The sequence below is a fragment of the Phalacrocorax aristotelis genome, chromosome 1 (assembly GCF_949628215.1).
Source record: "Phalacrocorax aristotelis chromosome 1, bGulAri2.1, whole genome shotgun sequence".
Taxonomy (NCBI): domain Eukaryota; kingdom Metazoa; phylum Chordata; class Aves; order Suliformes; family Phalacrocoracidae; genus Phalacrocorax; species Phalacrocorax aristotelis.
The window spans coordinates 193,884,967-193,900,147 of NC_134276.1; the positions used below are offsets into that span (position 1 = coordinate 193,884,967).

Below are 15,181 nucleotides of genomic sequence, written 5' to 3' on the forward strand. Positions count from 1 at the left end.
AAAAAGGTAACTTGCTTTCCATTACTAAAGGCTAGATTTTAAAATGGCAAAATTACACCTTAATTAATGGCAAAAATAAAGGATATTTTCTAATTTGCAGATTTATCCCAAATAAGAAACTGCTGCACTACTGCTCTGGAGGGAGGTGTAGAGAGATCACGAGAGAGTAAAGCCAAAGGGGTTTGACATGGGCATTTCAATCCTACTGATCACATCGCATGTGCCACAGCTCATTACGACAGTGCAAGAAAAACAGTACAGAACTACACAGTTAGATTTGCTTTGCTCATTTTGCTCCCATCTAATTTAACTACTTATAGAGGAAATACTCTTGAAAACATTAAAACCTGAATTCCATTCAGAGACAACCAGTAAAACAGACAAGGGACAGTACTAGGATACTGATTCCTGTGATTTGTCCAGACTTCCACCACAGCATTCTAGACTGACTGGACATAAACAAACCAAGGAGAAGAACTAAGAAAAACCAAATAAACAAGCTGTAATTCCATATATAAACAGCAAAGGTATACTCTTTTTATTGTTAATGTTCAGAGGAAGATTATAGAAGACTCACAAGTGAATAGACTCAGAAGAGGGAGTATGTATTCATGGCTAATATTATGCTGGTCAGGAAGAAAGGTCTGAAAAAATGTTGGATTTCATTGAAAATAAAATTTGATCTTTGAAGTACTTCCTACTCTTAGACTTGGAAGATTCTTCTGCACTTGTATCTGCATACGATGAGCAGAATAACATACTATACATGGTGCATACTTATCACAGTGGAACTGCAGAGATACAAACACATATAAAAGAAGGATGCCTGCTGCTCTCAAAGGAAAACCTTCCTAGTTTTAGGAAAGGTACACCAAGAACAGAAAACTTAAATGTAACAAAAACATCATAGTCTCACCCCCAGGAGATTGTGTATTTTCTCGTGCTGGGCTGTGAATCAGCATGCTGACATTCCAAACTGAGGGAAATTGCTGAACAGAATGCAATGCTCACAAGTCCCAAGCACCCAGATGCAGCTTTCTAGCTGGGAAGTGTGGCCCAGTAGCATGCCACAGGTGAGCATATTAACATTTATTTTGCCATCACTGCTGACAAGATTGAGAAACAGAAAGAGGATGTCCAGAGAAATCATATGCATGCCTAGGACCATATAGATCTATAAATATAGATGCAGAACTGCATCTTTTGACTATTTCATTTCAGAAGAAGAAAAAATAGACAGCAGCACTGTCTTTAATCACCTTGCCAGTCACTGGCAACTGTGCAAGCAGGCATGCTGTGTGGGACTCGGCTCTGAATGCTGGAGTACACCTCCATGACAACGTGCTGGCAAGCAGACAGACCAAAGCTAGTTCTGCCCTAGCTAACTAAGGTGCTACAGACAGGGTAGCTCTGTGCACAGCCCTAGACACCTGCTCAAAACACCTGCAGAGGTAGCTCCAAGGCCCATGGAATTTCTTATCCTGGTACAGTCACTTGTCAATCCTCCTTCCTTTACGTCAGCCTTAAAATTCACAACCCTGCTGGATCACTCACTTCTGGAAGGACCATCACCTAGCTGGGTGCAAGGAATTACAGGAGTAAAAGATAAAGAGGTACAAACTATCAGAACCACACCAGGATTTAGGGCTGTCTCTGGAGCTCTAATTTAGAAATAAGAAAAGTGAAAGGTCCAAAGAGGGGTCATAACAAGTGCCCAATATCAAACTATTTACTACAGCTTATGAATATGTAATTTGCTCAGCATTTTTGCTTTGCTAAGGAGGCAAAGACAGACCCATTTATACAAAGAGTAATACAATAAAAGAAGAGATTGAAAAATCTACATCTAAAAACAACAAGCTAAGCAATGATCTTAAGTTAAGAAGAAAATCTGAACTGGGAAATTAGAGGAAATGTTTTGATGGCAAGACCAAGTGGAAAGAAGAACAGTTTCCTTAATGAGGTAGTTACTGTTCACTAGCGGTGCTCAAAGCAGGCATTTACTAACTAACTGGAACAGACTGGGTAATCTATTTCTCTTAGTATGCTCTGTTTAAGATAATGTTGTTTCTTGTTGAGAATCTTGGGTGGATAACAGCTTTATGCCTGGATTTAACTTTAAAGAAACCTCTTTCTTGCTCTGTAAGGAGTAAAACCTTTTTAAGGCAACATGAAATAGAAAAAGCCATCTCTACGGCACCATAAAGCGTACTTCAGAAAATAAAAACTTGAGAAGAATCTCATTTTCTAATTTGATTTTTCAGCAATACCCTATGGTGGGAAATGTAGATCAATCAAAACCTGAAAAGAATCACTAAGATAATATTTATATCATCACTGTCTGTGTTCTGCCTTCACAATTCTCAGGATATATGAATTTGTTGTTGTCTTTTGAAATTAGTAATAGAACAGAAATGAAATGGGGTTGAGAGAGATCAGTGAGAATTTAAAACCTCACTTCTCATTTACTGACTTCTGGATTTCAGCCATGCTTTTGCTGACCTTTTTTATCCCTTACCGTCTTGTTCTCTCTAGTTTGGTTTACTCAGAGATTACCAATTCACCATTAAGAACAAAATGCCACTTTTCCAAGACATTACTTTAAAGTTTAAAAGATTTTGACAAGTCGCACATCTCTAAGGATTTGACAGGTAAAGCTTTCTATCACGAAGTAAAATGGTAACAGAGAGGTTCAATCAAAATATGCAAACAGAAGTTATTTATCCCACCATCCACAAATCTAAGAGTAAATGAAATAATATCCAGAGTAAATACCAGGCCTAGAAATTCAATCTAATGGTACATGAAAACAGGAGGTTCTCTCCTTTACTATTTGTTTGCTTGGTGGGTTGGGTTTGGGGTTTTTGTTCATTTGTTTGTTCTGGTTTGTTTTTAAAATCAAGAAATCCTTTAGCTATTAGTTGCTTGCAATTCAGGGGAATGAATGATTAGAAAAATATGGCAACTTCCTACAGTGGATCTCTAATCAAAACTTGAAGCCCAAGGAAATTTTGTGAGAAAATTCCAGCACCTACAGAGTCAGGAAAGAGACACCCTGGTTGGACTAACTCTGGCTCAAACAGAGTCCATAGGCATCTTGTGGAAATTTTCACTTGTTTCCGGATACTTAAAGTGTACTATTAATGTTAACCTACATGCTTCCCTCTGGTCATGGAGAAAGACAGCAAGTCAGAGATTGGGCTGAATATCTGTTTGACTGCTGAAAGGAGGAAAAAAAGTGTCCTGTCACTCCCCTTTTTTTGGAGAGTCCCTGATATACTCCTGACTGGAACACACCAGACATCACAGTATAAAGGCACAAAGGAAAATTCATTGGCATTAACGTAACTTCTTTTAATGAAATATTGTGCAGTATTATTTCCATTTCCAAAGGGCCTTAAGGTCAGCTTTGCGCTGACACCTGGAAAAGGCAGTGGGAAGGATAACTTAAAAAGATCAAGAATTGACACCCTTTCCTCACCTAGTGAAAGAAAAATACTTCCAAATAATGATTTCCAAATTTAAAAAAAGAGAATAAAATCTTACTATCTCCTGCAAGATTTCTGCAGCACTGATACTGACATTTCTTATTAGTATCAGGCTAGCTGAAAAAACCTCCACTGTTTTCAGTTGCCCAGAAGACAGCATCAACAAAAATGTACATAGTCCATGTCTCAGTGCAACACACCGTTAACTGTGCAAAACCAACACCCGATTAGTTTTGTTTTCTTTTTAGACAAACAGAAACAGCACTGGGATTAGGAGAAAAATAATTAAGCAACACAGACCAAATTCACTGTTGCATGACAATTTGAGCCATTGCTGGTTCTTTATCTGGTTTGTTCAGATTAACAGACATTCAGAATTTACCTAATAAACCAGTAAATAATGTCATGCAGTGCTTACTACAGCAGAGAAATACCTCACTACCCAGCACTAATTACTCTGCAGTGCAGTGTCAGATCTACAAGTCATTCCTTATTTACCTGGAACAACAGTGGTCACAAGATGAAGAAAAGGGATACCATTAGTGAGATTTTTTTTTCATTTCAATTAAATGAGCCATTTCCTCCACTCATTTAGAGGTTTGAAATACAGGTCTGTTATAATTACATCTGTAATGCTAATATGGAAACTGTACAACATCCTCAGTCAAATTAACAATAATCACCCACAAATATCAGTGTCCAAAGAGACTAGATAGATACAGTTTCCACAGCTAGCAATTATGTTCTGTGCAGATGCTCAGCAAAATGCTTTCCTTCTCGGACACCATACAGGTAGAAGTGAAAATGGGATTTCTGGTCTTCAAAAATGCAAAGGATATAGTTATATGTAGCTATTTGTAAAGCAAGAGACTAGAGGATTTCAGCACTGACACACTTTCTATGCAAAGGCAATACCACACTCTCTCAAGAGAAAGCTGTGCATCACAAAGCCTGCAGTTCAACTCTACCATGTCTATCCTTAGCATAGAAGAGGTCTAGACCATGCAAAACATATTTTAATTTGTTGTATTTTATCTCGCACTCACTTCTTTGCAGAAAATAATAAGACTGCTAACACTGAGACTATCACCATTACATGCCATATTGTGTTGCTGATACAAAATGTTGAAGGCATTAGAGCTTCTTCAGTGAAATGGATGACCTAGATATAAACCTTTGTTATGCCTCTTCCTTGGAGGTGGCCTAAAAACATTTTTATGAAGCTTTTCAAAGAACTGTCCTAAAAGAGACCTCTAAAATGACAGTCCCCATACCAACATTACATTGACCTCAAGTTTGCCAACGTTTTAAAGCAACTGGAAGGAAACTAACTGTGTAAGTGCTGATAATCACAGAATCACAGGTTGGAAGGGACCTCAGGGGTCATCCAGTCCAACCTTGTAGGGGAATAGACAGGGATCGGCGACCGGAAGATCACGGGATGTGACGGAAAGATAGACTCCTCCCCATAGGAGTGGCAGGAACAGGAAGCGCAAGAGCTATATAAGCATGTGACGCAGCTAAATAAACGGACATTTTGTATCCATCATATTGATGTCTGTGCATCACTGTCCCCAGGGTGGGTAGAGCCCTGTGTCCCGGAGATATGCAGCCCAAGATAAGTTCTCCCGTAGAAGCGTACAGCTACAAACCTTTCTAGGAAGAACAGTCTCGACAAGATGGCCCAGCACCCTGTCCAGACGACTCTTAAAGGTGTCCAACGTGGCCAAGTCAACCACTTCCCTGGGGAGATCATTCCAATGGTTGGCTGTCCTCACTGTGAAAAATCTCCCTCTCGTGTCCAATCGGAATCTCCCCAAAGAGCAACTTGTGTCCATTCCCCCTTGTCCTCTCCATGGGACTCCGTGTAAAAAGAGAGTCTCCACCTTCTTTGCAACTACCCCTTAAGTACTGGTACACGGTGATGAGATCCCCTCTAAGCCTCCTTTTCTCCAGCCTGAACAAACCCTGTTCTCCCAGCCTATCCTCCCACGGCAGGCTTCCCAGTCCTTTGATCATCTTGGTGGCCCTTCTCTGGACCCCTTCCAGCCTGGCCACATCCTTTTTGTATAGCGGGGACCAGAACTGCACACAGTACTCCAGGTGTGGCCTGACAAGCGCTGAGTAGAGTGGGGTAATGACTTCTTTACCTCTGCTGGTGATGCCCTTTTTGATGCAACCCAGCACCCTGTTGGCCTTCTTGGCCGCAGCAGCACACTGCTCATGTTGAGCTTCCTGTCTACCAGGACCCCCAGGTCCCTTTCGACAGAGCTGCTCTCCAGCCAGGTGGATCCCAGTCTGTGCCGCACTCCCGGATTATGTTTTCCCAGGTGCATGACCTTACACTTCTCCTTGTTGAACTTCATAAGGTTCTTGCTGGCCCACTCCTCTAGCCTATCCAGATCTTCCTGCAGAGCAGCTCTTCCTTCTGGAGTGTCTACTTCCCCACTCAACTTGGTGTCATCTGCAAACTTCATCAGGCTACACTTGATCCTGTTATCCATGATAAGGGCAACTATAAACATATTTGTTGATGAAAGGCTCCCTCACAAGGCAAAACACAAGATAATCCTAAAGTTAATGTAAGAAAATATCCTGTTGAAACAGCTTCTCCAAATGAGACTGTATCAACAATAAATCCCAAGCTGTCCCAGTATTCACGTTTTTGAAGAGGATCTGAACAGAGCAAAAAGTCCATATTCTTCAATACATATGTATGCCAATTATGACTTTTGAGAAAACAAAATGAAAGCAAAACCCAGTGAATTTATGCCCTTAAGCCCAGTTAGCTTCTACCATTATTATCCTAATGTATTTAAATAAATTTTTAATTTACTGATTCCATTATATTGCCTCGATAATATCAAAACAGAATGTTCTAACATTTAATTACTATTTATTTTGTGTGTACTAAGTTTTGATTCTAATGAATGCTTTTTAGTTCCTTTAGGGGTCAAATTCATCCCTGAAATATTTATCAGGATCAGCTATGACTTTTGTTTCTTTGAATAAAAACTGTGTACCTAAAATAGCTGATATTAAAAATCAAGCTGTAAAAGCAACCAAAATATGACTTAGTTCAGAAAGCTAGTTCCTTTCTGCAGTTTCATCGGCGGGATCCTTTTGCCTCTCACTTTCATGCATAAAAAAACTTCAGACCAAGTTTTCCATAATTACAGGCAGAAATAGCATCATTGCTTCACTCCTTCCTTTACAGAAATACCTCAACCTTTTTCAGACTAACCCAACACCTGAAAGTCTTCATATAAAAATGCTCCAATAAACACAATTCATCCGCTTCTAAGAATAAGTGCAAGAAATAATGTTTTTGTCATGTTAGCGTGTGCTTCACCTATGGACCAAACAATTGCTCTGTGTAAAGGGAAGGAAAACATTTTCAGGATGCCTGTAAATGCTCACACAGATTGATCAAAACAAAGAAACAGTGATATTATTACAGGTACATCTACACTGGCGGATTATTTTATATTTTTTTTGTTCTTTCATTCTCGGTCTCTATAGAACTTTCAAACTCCTTAACAGCCCAATATCAACCCTTCTGAATATGCCCAAGAGTGGGGTTGGCCGCCTTTGTCTCGCACCACACCACCTCAACCAGCTGCCAAACCCCATGAGGAGCCCTTTCTGCATGCTCCCACAGCACAGGAGCATGGGGAAGGAAGGTGTCCCCAGCCTCAAGAGGAGAGGTAAGAAAGGCTACAAAAGCAAAGACAGCCCCATCAGGTTTAGGAGAGGTGTGCCTACAGACACCTAACCAGCAACATGCAGCCAGGATTCACGTCCCACTCACACCTTGCCAATACGTTACCCTCAAGGGCTTGTGCTGGCCGTTCAGGATTTGGTACCGAAGGAGAAAGGTTTCTGTAGGACACTTGCTCTGCTTACTGCAGAAGCTGAAATGTGTCACCTACCCCCACTGTGGAGAGGGAAAGGAAAGGGTTTCTCTTTCCATTTAGAAAGCTGTAGAGGGAGGATTTAAATTGGATAAAAGGAAGAAATTTTTATGACAAGGGTGGTGAGGCACTGGAATAGGCTGTCCAGAGAAGCTGTGCATGTCCCATCGTTGGAAGTGTCCACCATCAGGTTGCACAGGGCTTTGAGCAACCTGGTCTAGTGGAAGGTGTCCCTGCCCATGGCAGGTGGGTTGGACCAGATGATCTTTAAGGTCCCTTCCAACCCAAACCATTCTACGATTCTACAACATGGGACCTCTGCTCTTTCTTACTGTTGATTTTGGTTGTTTTCTACTTTTAGTTCACATTTTTTTAAACCCTCCCCCCAGCCAGGCAGTGCCGATCCTTTAGCTAGGTTTGTACATGAATCTTCTGCCTCATCAATTTTCACTATTGGCCATACTTCAGTTCTCTCCTATTGCCTGACTGCGGCAGACAACAATTTAATTTGCCAAGGACAACACCTGAATTTAAAAAGAAATTAAGTTAAATACGATCTCTGTATCACAGGCAAACAGGTACAGTCGAACGAAGTCTGATTTTAAATTCTGAAAACCCCTTGTAGTGCTAACTGCCACAGATCCTGCATTTAATGTTCAAATTTAAGCAGCATGCAGTAATTATGGCTAAGAACCACATATTTAAAATGAAGCAGCAAGAAAAAAAGGAAAATCAGCAGTACATAAAATTTCTTGCAGCTGCACAATGCTTTAAGCAGAGAATTGAAAATCTGAGAATTGGAATCTTTATGATATTGAAAACATTTTTACAGTATTTCAAACATTCATTGCACTTCTTTGCACCCATTTTGCTCGTATCTAAGACTGCATACATTCCAGACAAAAGATTTAGGACTGTGAGTTTAGCCCAAGGTATATACATACCTATTAAAGGTATGTATATTAAAGATGGTGAATGAACCTCTCAGGGTTCTGCACAAGAGCATCTTCCATGAAGCATGCAAGGATTGATGAATGAAAGATTGTCCACTATTTTACTGGTAACGATCTAAAAATATGGGTTGAAATATTCAAAGAAAGATGTTATTTCATAAGTCACTTTCTCACTTAATTTTATACTTAGCAGTGTGTCCAATATAATTACTCATAATAAATTGCCATATGATTGAATTTTTCTCTTTATCCAAAAAGCATCACCAACATCTGATGTTCTACTGATTAGAATCTGGCTCAACGTCTGTAATGGAATTTTCCACACAAAAAAATAAAATATCCTGTGTTAATTCTGGGAAAATGACTACAGAAAGAGAACTGTAAACGTTTCCATATCTTCTCAAAAATTAGGATGGAGGAGGAAATAATTCCTCAAGACAATCTTATTATATGAATACAGAAATGAATCATGCTAAATTTCAGTGATACTTTCAGGAAGTGTTGTGGGATGCTCGGGGGAGATTATGCAGAACACTAAAATAACCATTTCTGGAGAATTAAAGAAGGGTTTATGCAACTTATCCTACAGATTGTTTTCCTATTAGATTTTCAAGATAAAAGCAAAACAATGCCAGAATGTTAACAGGAAGTCTTAAAAACCACAGCCACATTAGAAAAGACATAATGCTGGAGGATAAGGCAAAAAAACTGACCAGTGTAAACCTTCCCAAGTAGTCCTGACACAGGAGCATGACTCTCTATGCAGTGAAATTCATATTATTTAGTAAATAGATCACTCCTTCAGCACATATTGCTAGAAAAGTAAATCAAAGACTGAGCTATAAGTTTCTAAATCCTAGGAACTTATGCTAAGATTTTTAGGAGGAAAAATTCTGAACAAACCCAGTAATTATAGACAGATTTAGTGACTCAAAACACCCGCAACTAGTAATACAGGATTTACGTCCCATGACCTTTCACACTGTCTCTTTCACACTCAGAGTTAAAGAGCTGGGTGTAGAAAATCAACTACAATAATGAGAACAGCCTGGCTTTGCAAGCAATACTGTAATGTCTCAAACCATAACTACTGCATGGGATTAAAGGGAAATTAATCATTTTCAGAGTAAAATAATTACCGTGCAGACCACGTGTTTGTTTCCTTCCATGTCAGATAAAATTGAACTGTAGCTCAGCAACTAAAGTATAAGGAAATTAACACTGAGGCTTATGAGATGCTGTATGACAGAAACAAGCAAGATGTCCATAATTCAGACTAACACCACTGAACAGGAGATGTGCTGGATCATATGTCGAAGACAGAGATGAGAAAGCGTTAGAGCACAGCAGCAACAGAACACACAAAAAAGTAACAGAGATTAGTATTTTCAACAAACGGGTAATGAAGCAAACGAAAAAGACACAAGAGGCACAGATGAGCCATGATATGAGAATACATGGCAAGATGCATAAAATGTTATTAAAATGCATTGAAAAGGAGCAGTAGCTTGAGCAAGCCTCCAGCTGGATTCCACCATTGCAATATTCATTAAATCTAATACTGCATACTGGTAACTATCTACCCCAATACTGAAAAGAAATTAAAAATGACTAGCAAATGCTGACTCATACTGCACAACTGGGAAAGGTTGTGCAAGTCTGGAAGGAAATCCCTGGAAAGAATGGAAAATTGAATTGGGGGAGGGGTGTGGAATGAACAAAAAAAAGACTGGAGAACCAAATTACAGCTGCTAGATGAGCTCACGGTATATTAACACGGGATGAAGATCCCACCAGCCTGTGGTGTCACTATAGCCTTGACAGTGATGCCAAGATCTTTGGAACCCTCTGAAACTGGACAGCTTCACATTCAAAGTGATGAGTGGCTGAAATAGCTGGAAAATTTGAGTCTTCCATTTTATAGGACTACCTTAGATTATTAAGCGTAGCCCTTCATTGCAGCTGCTGCTGTTTAGGCATTTATTTTAAAATTGTCTTTATTCACTACCACATCCTTTCCAAAGGGCAGGCTACTTCCTTTAACACAACAGGCTTCTTACACAGCTTGCTGAGAGAAAGAAACATAAACATTACGTCCTTTTCAATTCTACCTCACGTTCAGCATCTTCGACATCCTACTCCTCTGAAACATACTGCTGGGCAGCTAAGTAGCTCAGCCTTGCCCTGCACCAGCTTCCAAACTGTCCTTTGTCCCAGTCTTAACTTCATTATAGTTATACAGAAAAAAACAATTACTTTCTAATCGCTTCTACACTGTTCTTGCACCCCTACGTAGTACCTTGTGAATGTTCATATTCTCCTGTTTCACCTGTAGACTTGTAAACTAAGTTAGACCCATCCCCATCCTTTCACAAGAGTCTTTATGAGATGTCCTTTATTTCAACTTCCACAGTTCTGATCAGGCTGTGATTTGGAGAAACTCACACTAAGTTCTCACAGGGAAACGATTTGTCCACCCCTATCCCTTCTGTTTTTTGTTCCTCTCTCAAATCTCTGCACGGTAACTAAAAATCAGAAGACATATTTCTCAAGATGGTAACTTACAACTGAAATGCTGATTAAAAGAGGCAACTTAGGCATACGGAGATAAAGATAGTGGTACCTAGTACCTGCCAAAAAGATTTTTAGCACTTTAGCACCGGGGGGGGTTTAGTTTTGTCTTTTTTTTTTTTCCTTTTGTTTTTTCCCTTCTTCAAAAAGGGTAGATATTTTCCAGTTCAGTTTATCCCTGTGCCCCAGCAGTGGATTTCAACATCTAAAATGGCAAAGCTGGAGTAGGAGAAAGCTGTTTCTTTGAAAGGTAAAATCCATTTCCTTGTATCTGCATTAAAAGAGATCCTATGAACTTTTTAAAAAATACAGAACAAAACACATAACTTACCTCATAGTAACTTCGGACAGCATTGCAAAATGCTTCATCTGCTACGATTTGTGTCTCCCCATTCAAAAAGGCCTGGAAACGTTCCTTCAGTATCTGTAGCTGCTGCTTATTGAGCTATGCAAGGAAAAAAGGAGGAGAGGAAAGAGAACAATAATAAATGCAGTTAGTCTCAAAGTAAAAATATGCAGCACTATACACACTTGGAGATGTGCACAGGGAAGAAGCAGCAGAGGCTCCCTGGCCAGATGGCTCCCTAGAGAGTCACAGCTCTTCAGAGTCACACCTGGGCAAGCCAGGCTGCTGCAACAAGTCACACGTGCACTCAAGCGTGCAACTAAACCTCTGCTCTTTCCCTTGTGTCCTCAGGATGCTACAGGTAAGTCTGCATGGATACTTCTTCTGAGCAATATTTTATATGTATATGCTGAATAAAATGGCTGGCCTTCCCCACGGCAGCAGCACCAGCTAATAAAATTCAGCTCTTAGTTCCAGTCTTCAAATATTTCAATTTTTTTAGCCTTCAAATAAGTGAAAAATAACTGGGATGCCTCCATTTTTTTGGACTAATCTAGGTGGTACCACTGGCGTGTTTTAATAAGCGTGATCACTGTGAAGAAAATGCCAGAAACATGCTCCCTATGAAGAAAATGGACTTCTAGCCACTGATGTTACACCGCTATGAATGACGTGAAACAACTAATCTTAGGGAACAGCAACCACAAGGCTCCGAGACTCATACCAAATTACATTTGGTGGATTTCATATCAAAATCGAGTGCATTTTGAAAACAGACTCCTGTGATTAGAGAATATTGCATGATTAAACCTTGCAATCAACCCATTTTTATCAAAGTTTAATGTTATGGGAAAATACAAAATCTGAAAGCTCTCCAGGGACCCAGACACAGTCCTTTTGCCGAGCTTCCTATCAACTCTTGAAATATTTAGTACGATATTTCTACTTACCAAATCTGTGAGAAGTTAGAATATCACATCAAAGGAGACTGCCACTAACATACTAATATAACAAAGCAACAGTTAAAAACAGTTGTTTTGCTTTCCCAGAACTTTAAAACTAATGTAAAGACTTTACTCCAGTTGAGTATTCCTGAACTTTAAACCTAACATTACAAAAATTCAAACATCACTGATTGAAAAGTTTTTTCATCCTTCCTGTATTTTGCTTAATTAAAAATAAAAACAAATAAGTGTATAGAAATTGATATTGAAAACATTTTTCCAGGGGCAGAAAGTTCTGATTGTAATGGCTAACCTGCAACAAATGACATTACTCTGATTGCACCATTGTTTCTTACAGAAGAACTTTTTGACATCTACAGTAAGTATGGTGACCTTCATATCGAGGGAGGATTTCCATCCAACAAAGTTCGCTAAGTTTGTCCAGTCATGTGCTTCTACAAAACATGTAGCAATTTACTGCAAAACTCTCCCCAAATTGAATGCAAACCTTAAAGTTGTTATATTTTCACAGGAAACAGTATTATAGATGCCATCTAAATACTTGAGATGAGAAATCCTCTGAAAAATGGCGAAATGTAGGCAGTAGCAATGCAAAGCCAAAGAACTATGCCTTTGAAAAAAAATCCTATCTAGTTAAAAATACATGCTAATTCTCTTCTTCATCTTAATGAAATGATGAGCAATACAGAACAAGCCCCAAGAAACTCCTGCAGAGGAAAAGGCCTCCCGCTGAAACAAGCAAACTTCAACAGAGGTTGCTGCGACTTGGAAAAGTTTCCTGCATGAGCTCTTGAGAGCAGGAGACTAGCACTGACACATTGCCAGCCTGTACCACGGCTAGTTAAAATCCAATGGGACAGAAATATTTGTATCGTGTCTGCACATACACCAAAAATGGCCTCTATCCACCTACCTGCCAGACATCCACTCCTTGCGCAGAATCTGCACCACAAACGTTAGCGGTTTCTAACAAATATCAAACTTTATTTCCAGACATGCAGGACAAGTCTTTGCCTTTATTCCATTCCCCTAATTCTCTCATTTTCTAAAGATATCGGACAAGTTGAGGTATCGGAAGATGCAAATCATTAAGGATGGTCTGAAGTTTTTTTCAGCATACACTTGTTCTCGTAGGGGACATAAAAAAGAGCTGAGCGCTCCCGCAGGCGGTGCACCTCTGCTGAGCAAGCAGCTCCTTCATCCCAGGGAATATTCACAGCTCTGCCATGAGAACATGCGGGCTTCCTGCCAAGGCAATTATGGAAATGTGTTTTCACGCTTGCAGACTTCATTCTTTAGGTGATTTGCTTGTCTATTACCCACATATCAAACAAAAACATTATGAATAAGGCAATGAAATATAAATTTAATTCTGACTTCCTAATTTCTAACCATCATAGTTCAGCAAACTGAAATGCCTTTAAAATATTTATATATGACTTTCATATTCACTACTTCAGGTGGTAAGTAATTCTAAGGGTTGAGTGGCATTTTGGGATTACTGTACATTTCTTGAATTACTTATGTTTTATTGCAAAATCTGGATGTGTAAAGGAATAAAGTTCTCCTGAAAAACTAAAAAGTAACAATAACTCCAATGGAAAATATTAAAAGCTACACCTTGGACTAAGGATGATGTGAAGTCTATTTTAGAGGTCCCAAGTACTGTCATATATAGAGACAGAGTTGTGTTAACTACCAAGATACAGAATAATGTATATTAGTCTGCTATAACATACAGTTCATCTGTTTTTTTGTCAGAATATTGAATGTACGATTTTTTTTTAATGTTGGCAATTTTTAATGGATTCATCGACACTCCTCAATTTGCAGCCAAGTGCCTTTAAAAATGAAACAACACAAAACTAACAGTAAAATTAGTAGCTTAGAAATGGGGAGAAAAAAGGGAAGCCTAATTGCATAAGAATGCCATAATAGCAAATGGAGAGAAACAGGCATCTGTACAGGACATTAACTCTTGGACACTACCAAACAGCTCAACATATCCAAGTATGGGCTACCTCTGAAGTTGTCCATCTTGGTTAACAAGTAACAAGAGTTGAGGACATCATGCATAACCAGAATCCCAAGTGAAATCCTTAAACTCAAGGGAAATAAGCCTGGCCAGATTCTCTCTGGTAGGAGTTCACAAGATGGAGCTCAAAATCCTTCTGCAGTAGGACTACCTTTCCACTGCACATACCCTTTCCTCCTTTCCTCTGTGTAAGACCCGCACGTGTCAGACCTTTGCTCCCAGTCTATCACTACTTCTTTACATCTTTACTGTCAGTGTGTCTGTGTCTGTATTTTAATGCTAAGAGAAAGAACCATCAACAGCAAAATTAAAATAAAAACTGACATTACTACATGTACCCCCAAATGTAAACTGAACTCCGAATATCACCTGAAGCATACAGCAAAGCCTCATTGATTCTGTTGCCCGCTTCAGTTTTGTACTGCTTATTTGGATTTCGCATTCTCAGTGGTATGAAATCTGTGGTCGTAACTCTGTGTAATAGTCATAAATAACTACTGCTGCTTCATGGGAGAACATATAACTAAATTTCAGTGACTCAGAATATCAGGTTTGATTGCATTCTGCAGAATGACTGAAGATAAGCAAAGACAACTTTAAGGGAAAACATGATTAACTGCCATCAAATTTGCTTTTTCTTTATTGCAGCCACGCAACAGATAAAAATTTTGCTTCCCCTCCATCCCTGTGCCTTTCACAAAAGGTAACATTTATTTTTTCCTTTTCATCTGCTAACCTTAGTAGATCATCAAAGAATGAAAACATATATTTAAGATAGAATAAATTTCTCAAAGAGCTATTTAATTAAATTAAGAATAACTTTTTTTCAAGTTGCAGTAGCAATTTAACTTTTCATAATTTACAGAGTAATACAAAGGTATCAAAAGAGCCTCAAGCACTTAACTATTA

General features: G+C 39.1%; 1 protein-coding gene across 15 annotated transcripts in view; it reads right to left on the bottom strand.

Moving 5' to 3' along the window:
• Positions 1-15,181, bottom strand: part of CADPS2 (calcium dependent secretion activator 2) — a 319,788-nt gene that overhangs the window by 239,488 nt on the left and 65,119 nt on the right. For all 15 annotated transcript variants that reach the window (XR_012658617.1, XR_012658616.1, XR_012658615.1 and 12 more), the window contains exon 2: positions 11,258-11,371. Coding sequence is in view for 12 of the 15 variants with exons in the window: in XM_075081181.1 (XP_074937282.1) it covers positions 11,258-11,371 (114 nt within the window). In the remaining 3 variants the exon portion in view is untranslated. The remainder of the gene's footprint in view (positions 1-11,257; positions 11,372-15,181) is intronic.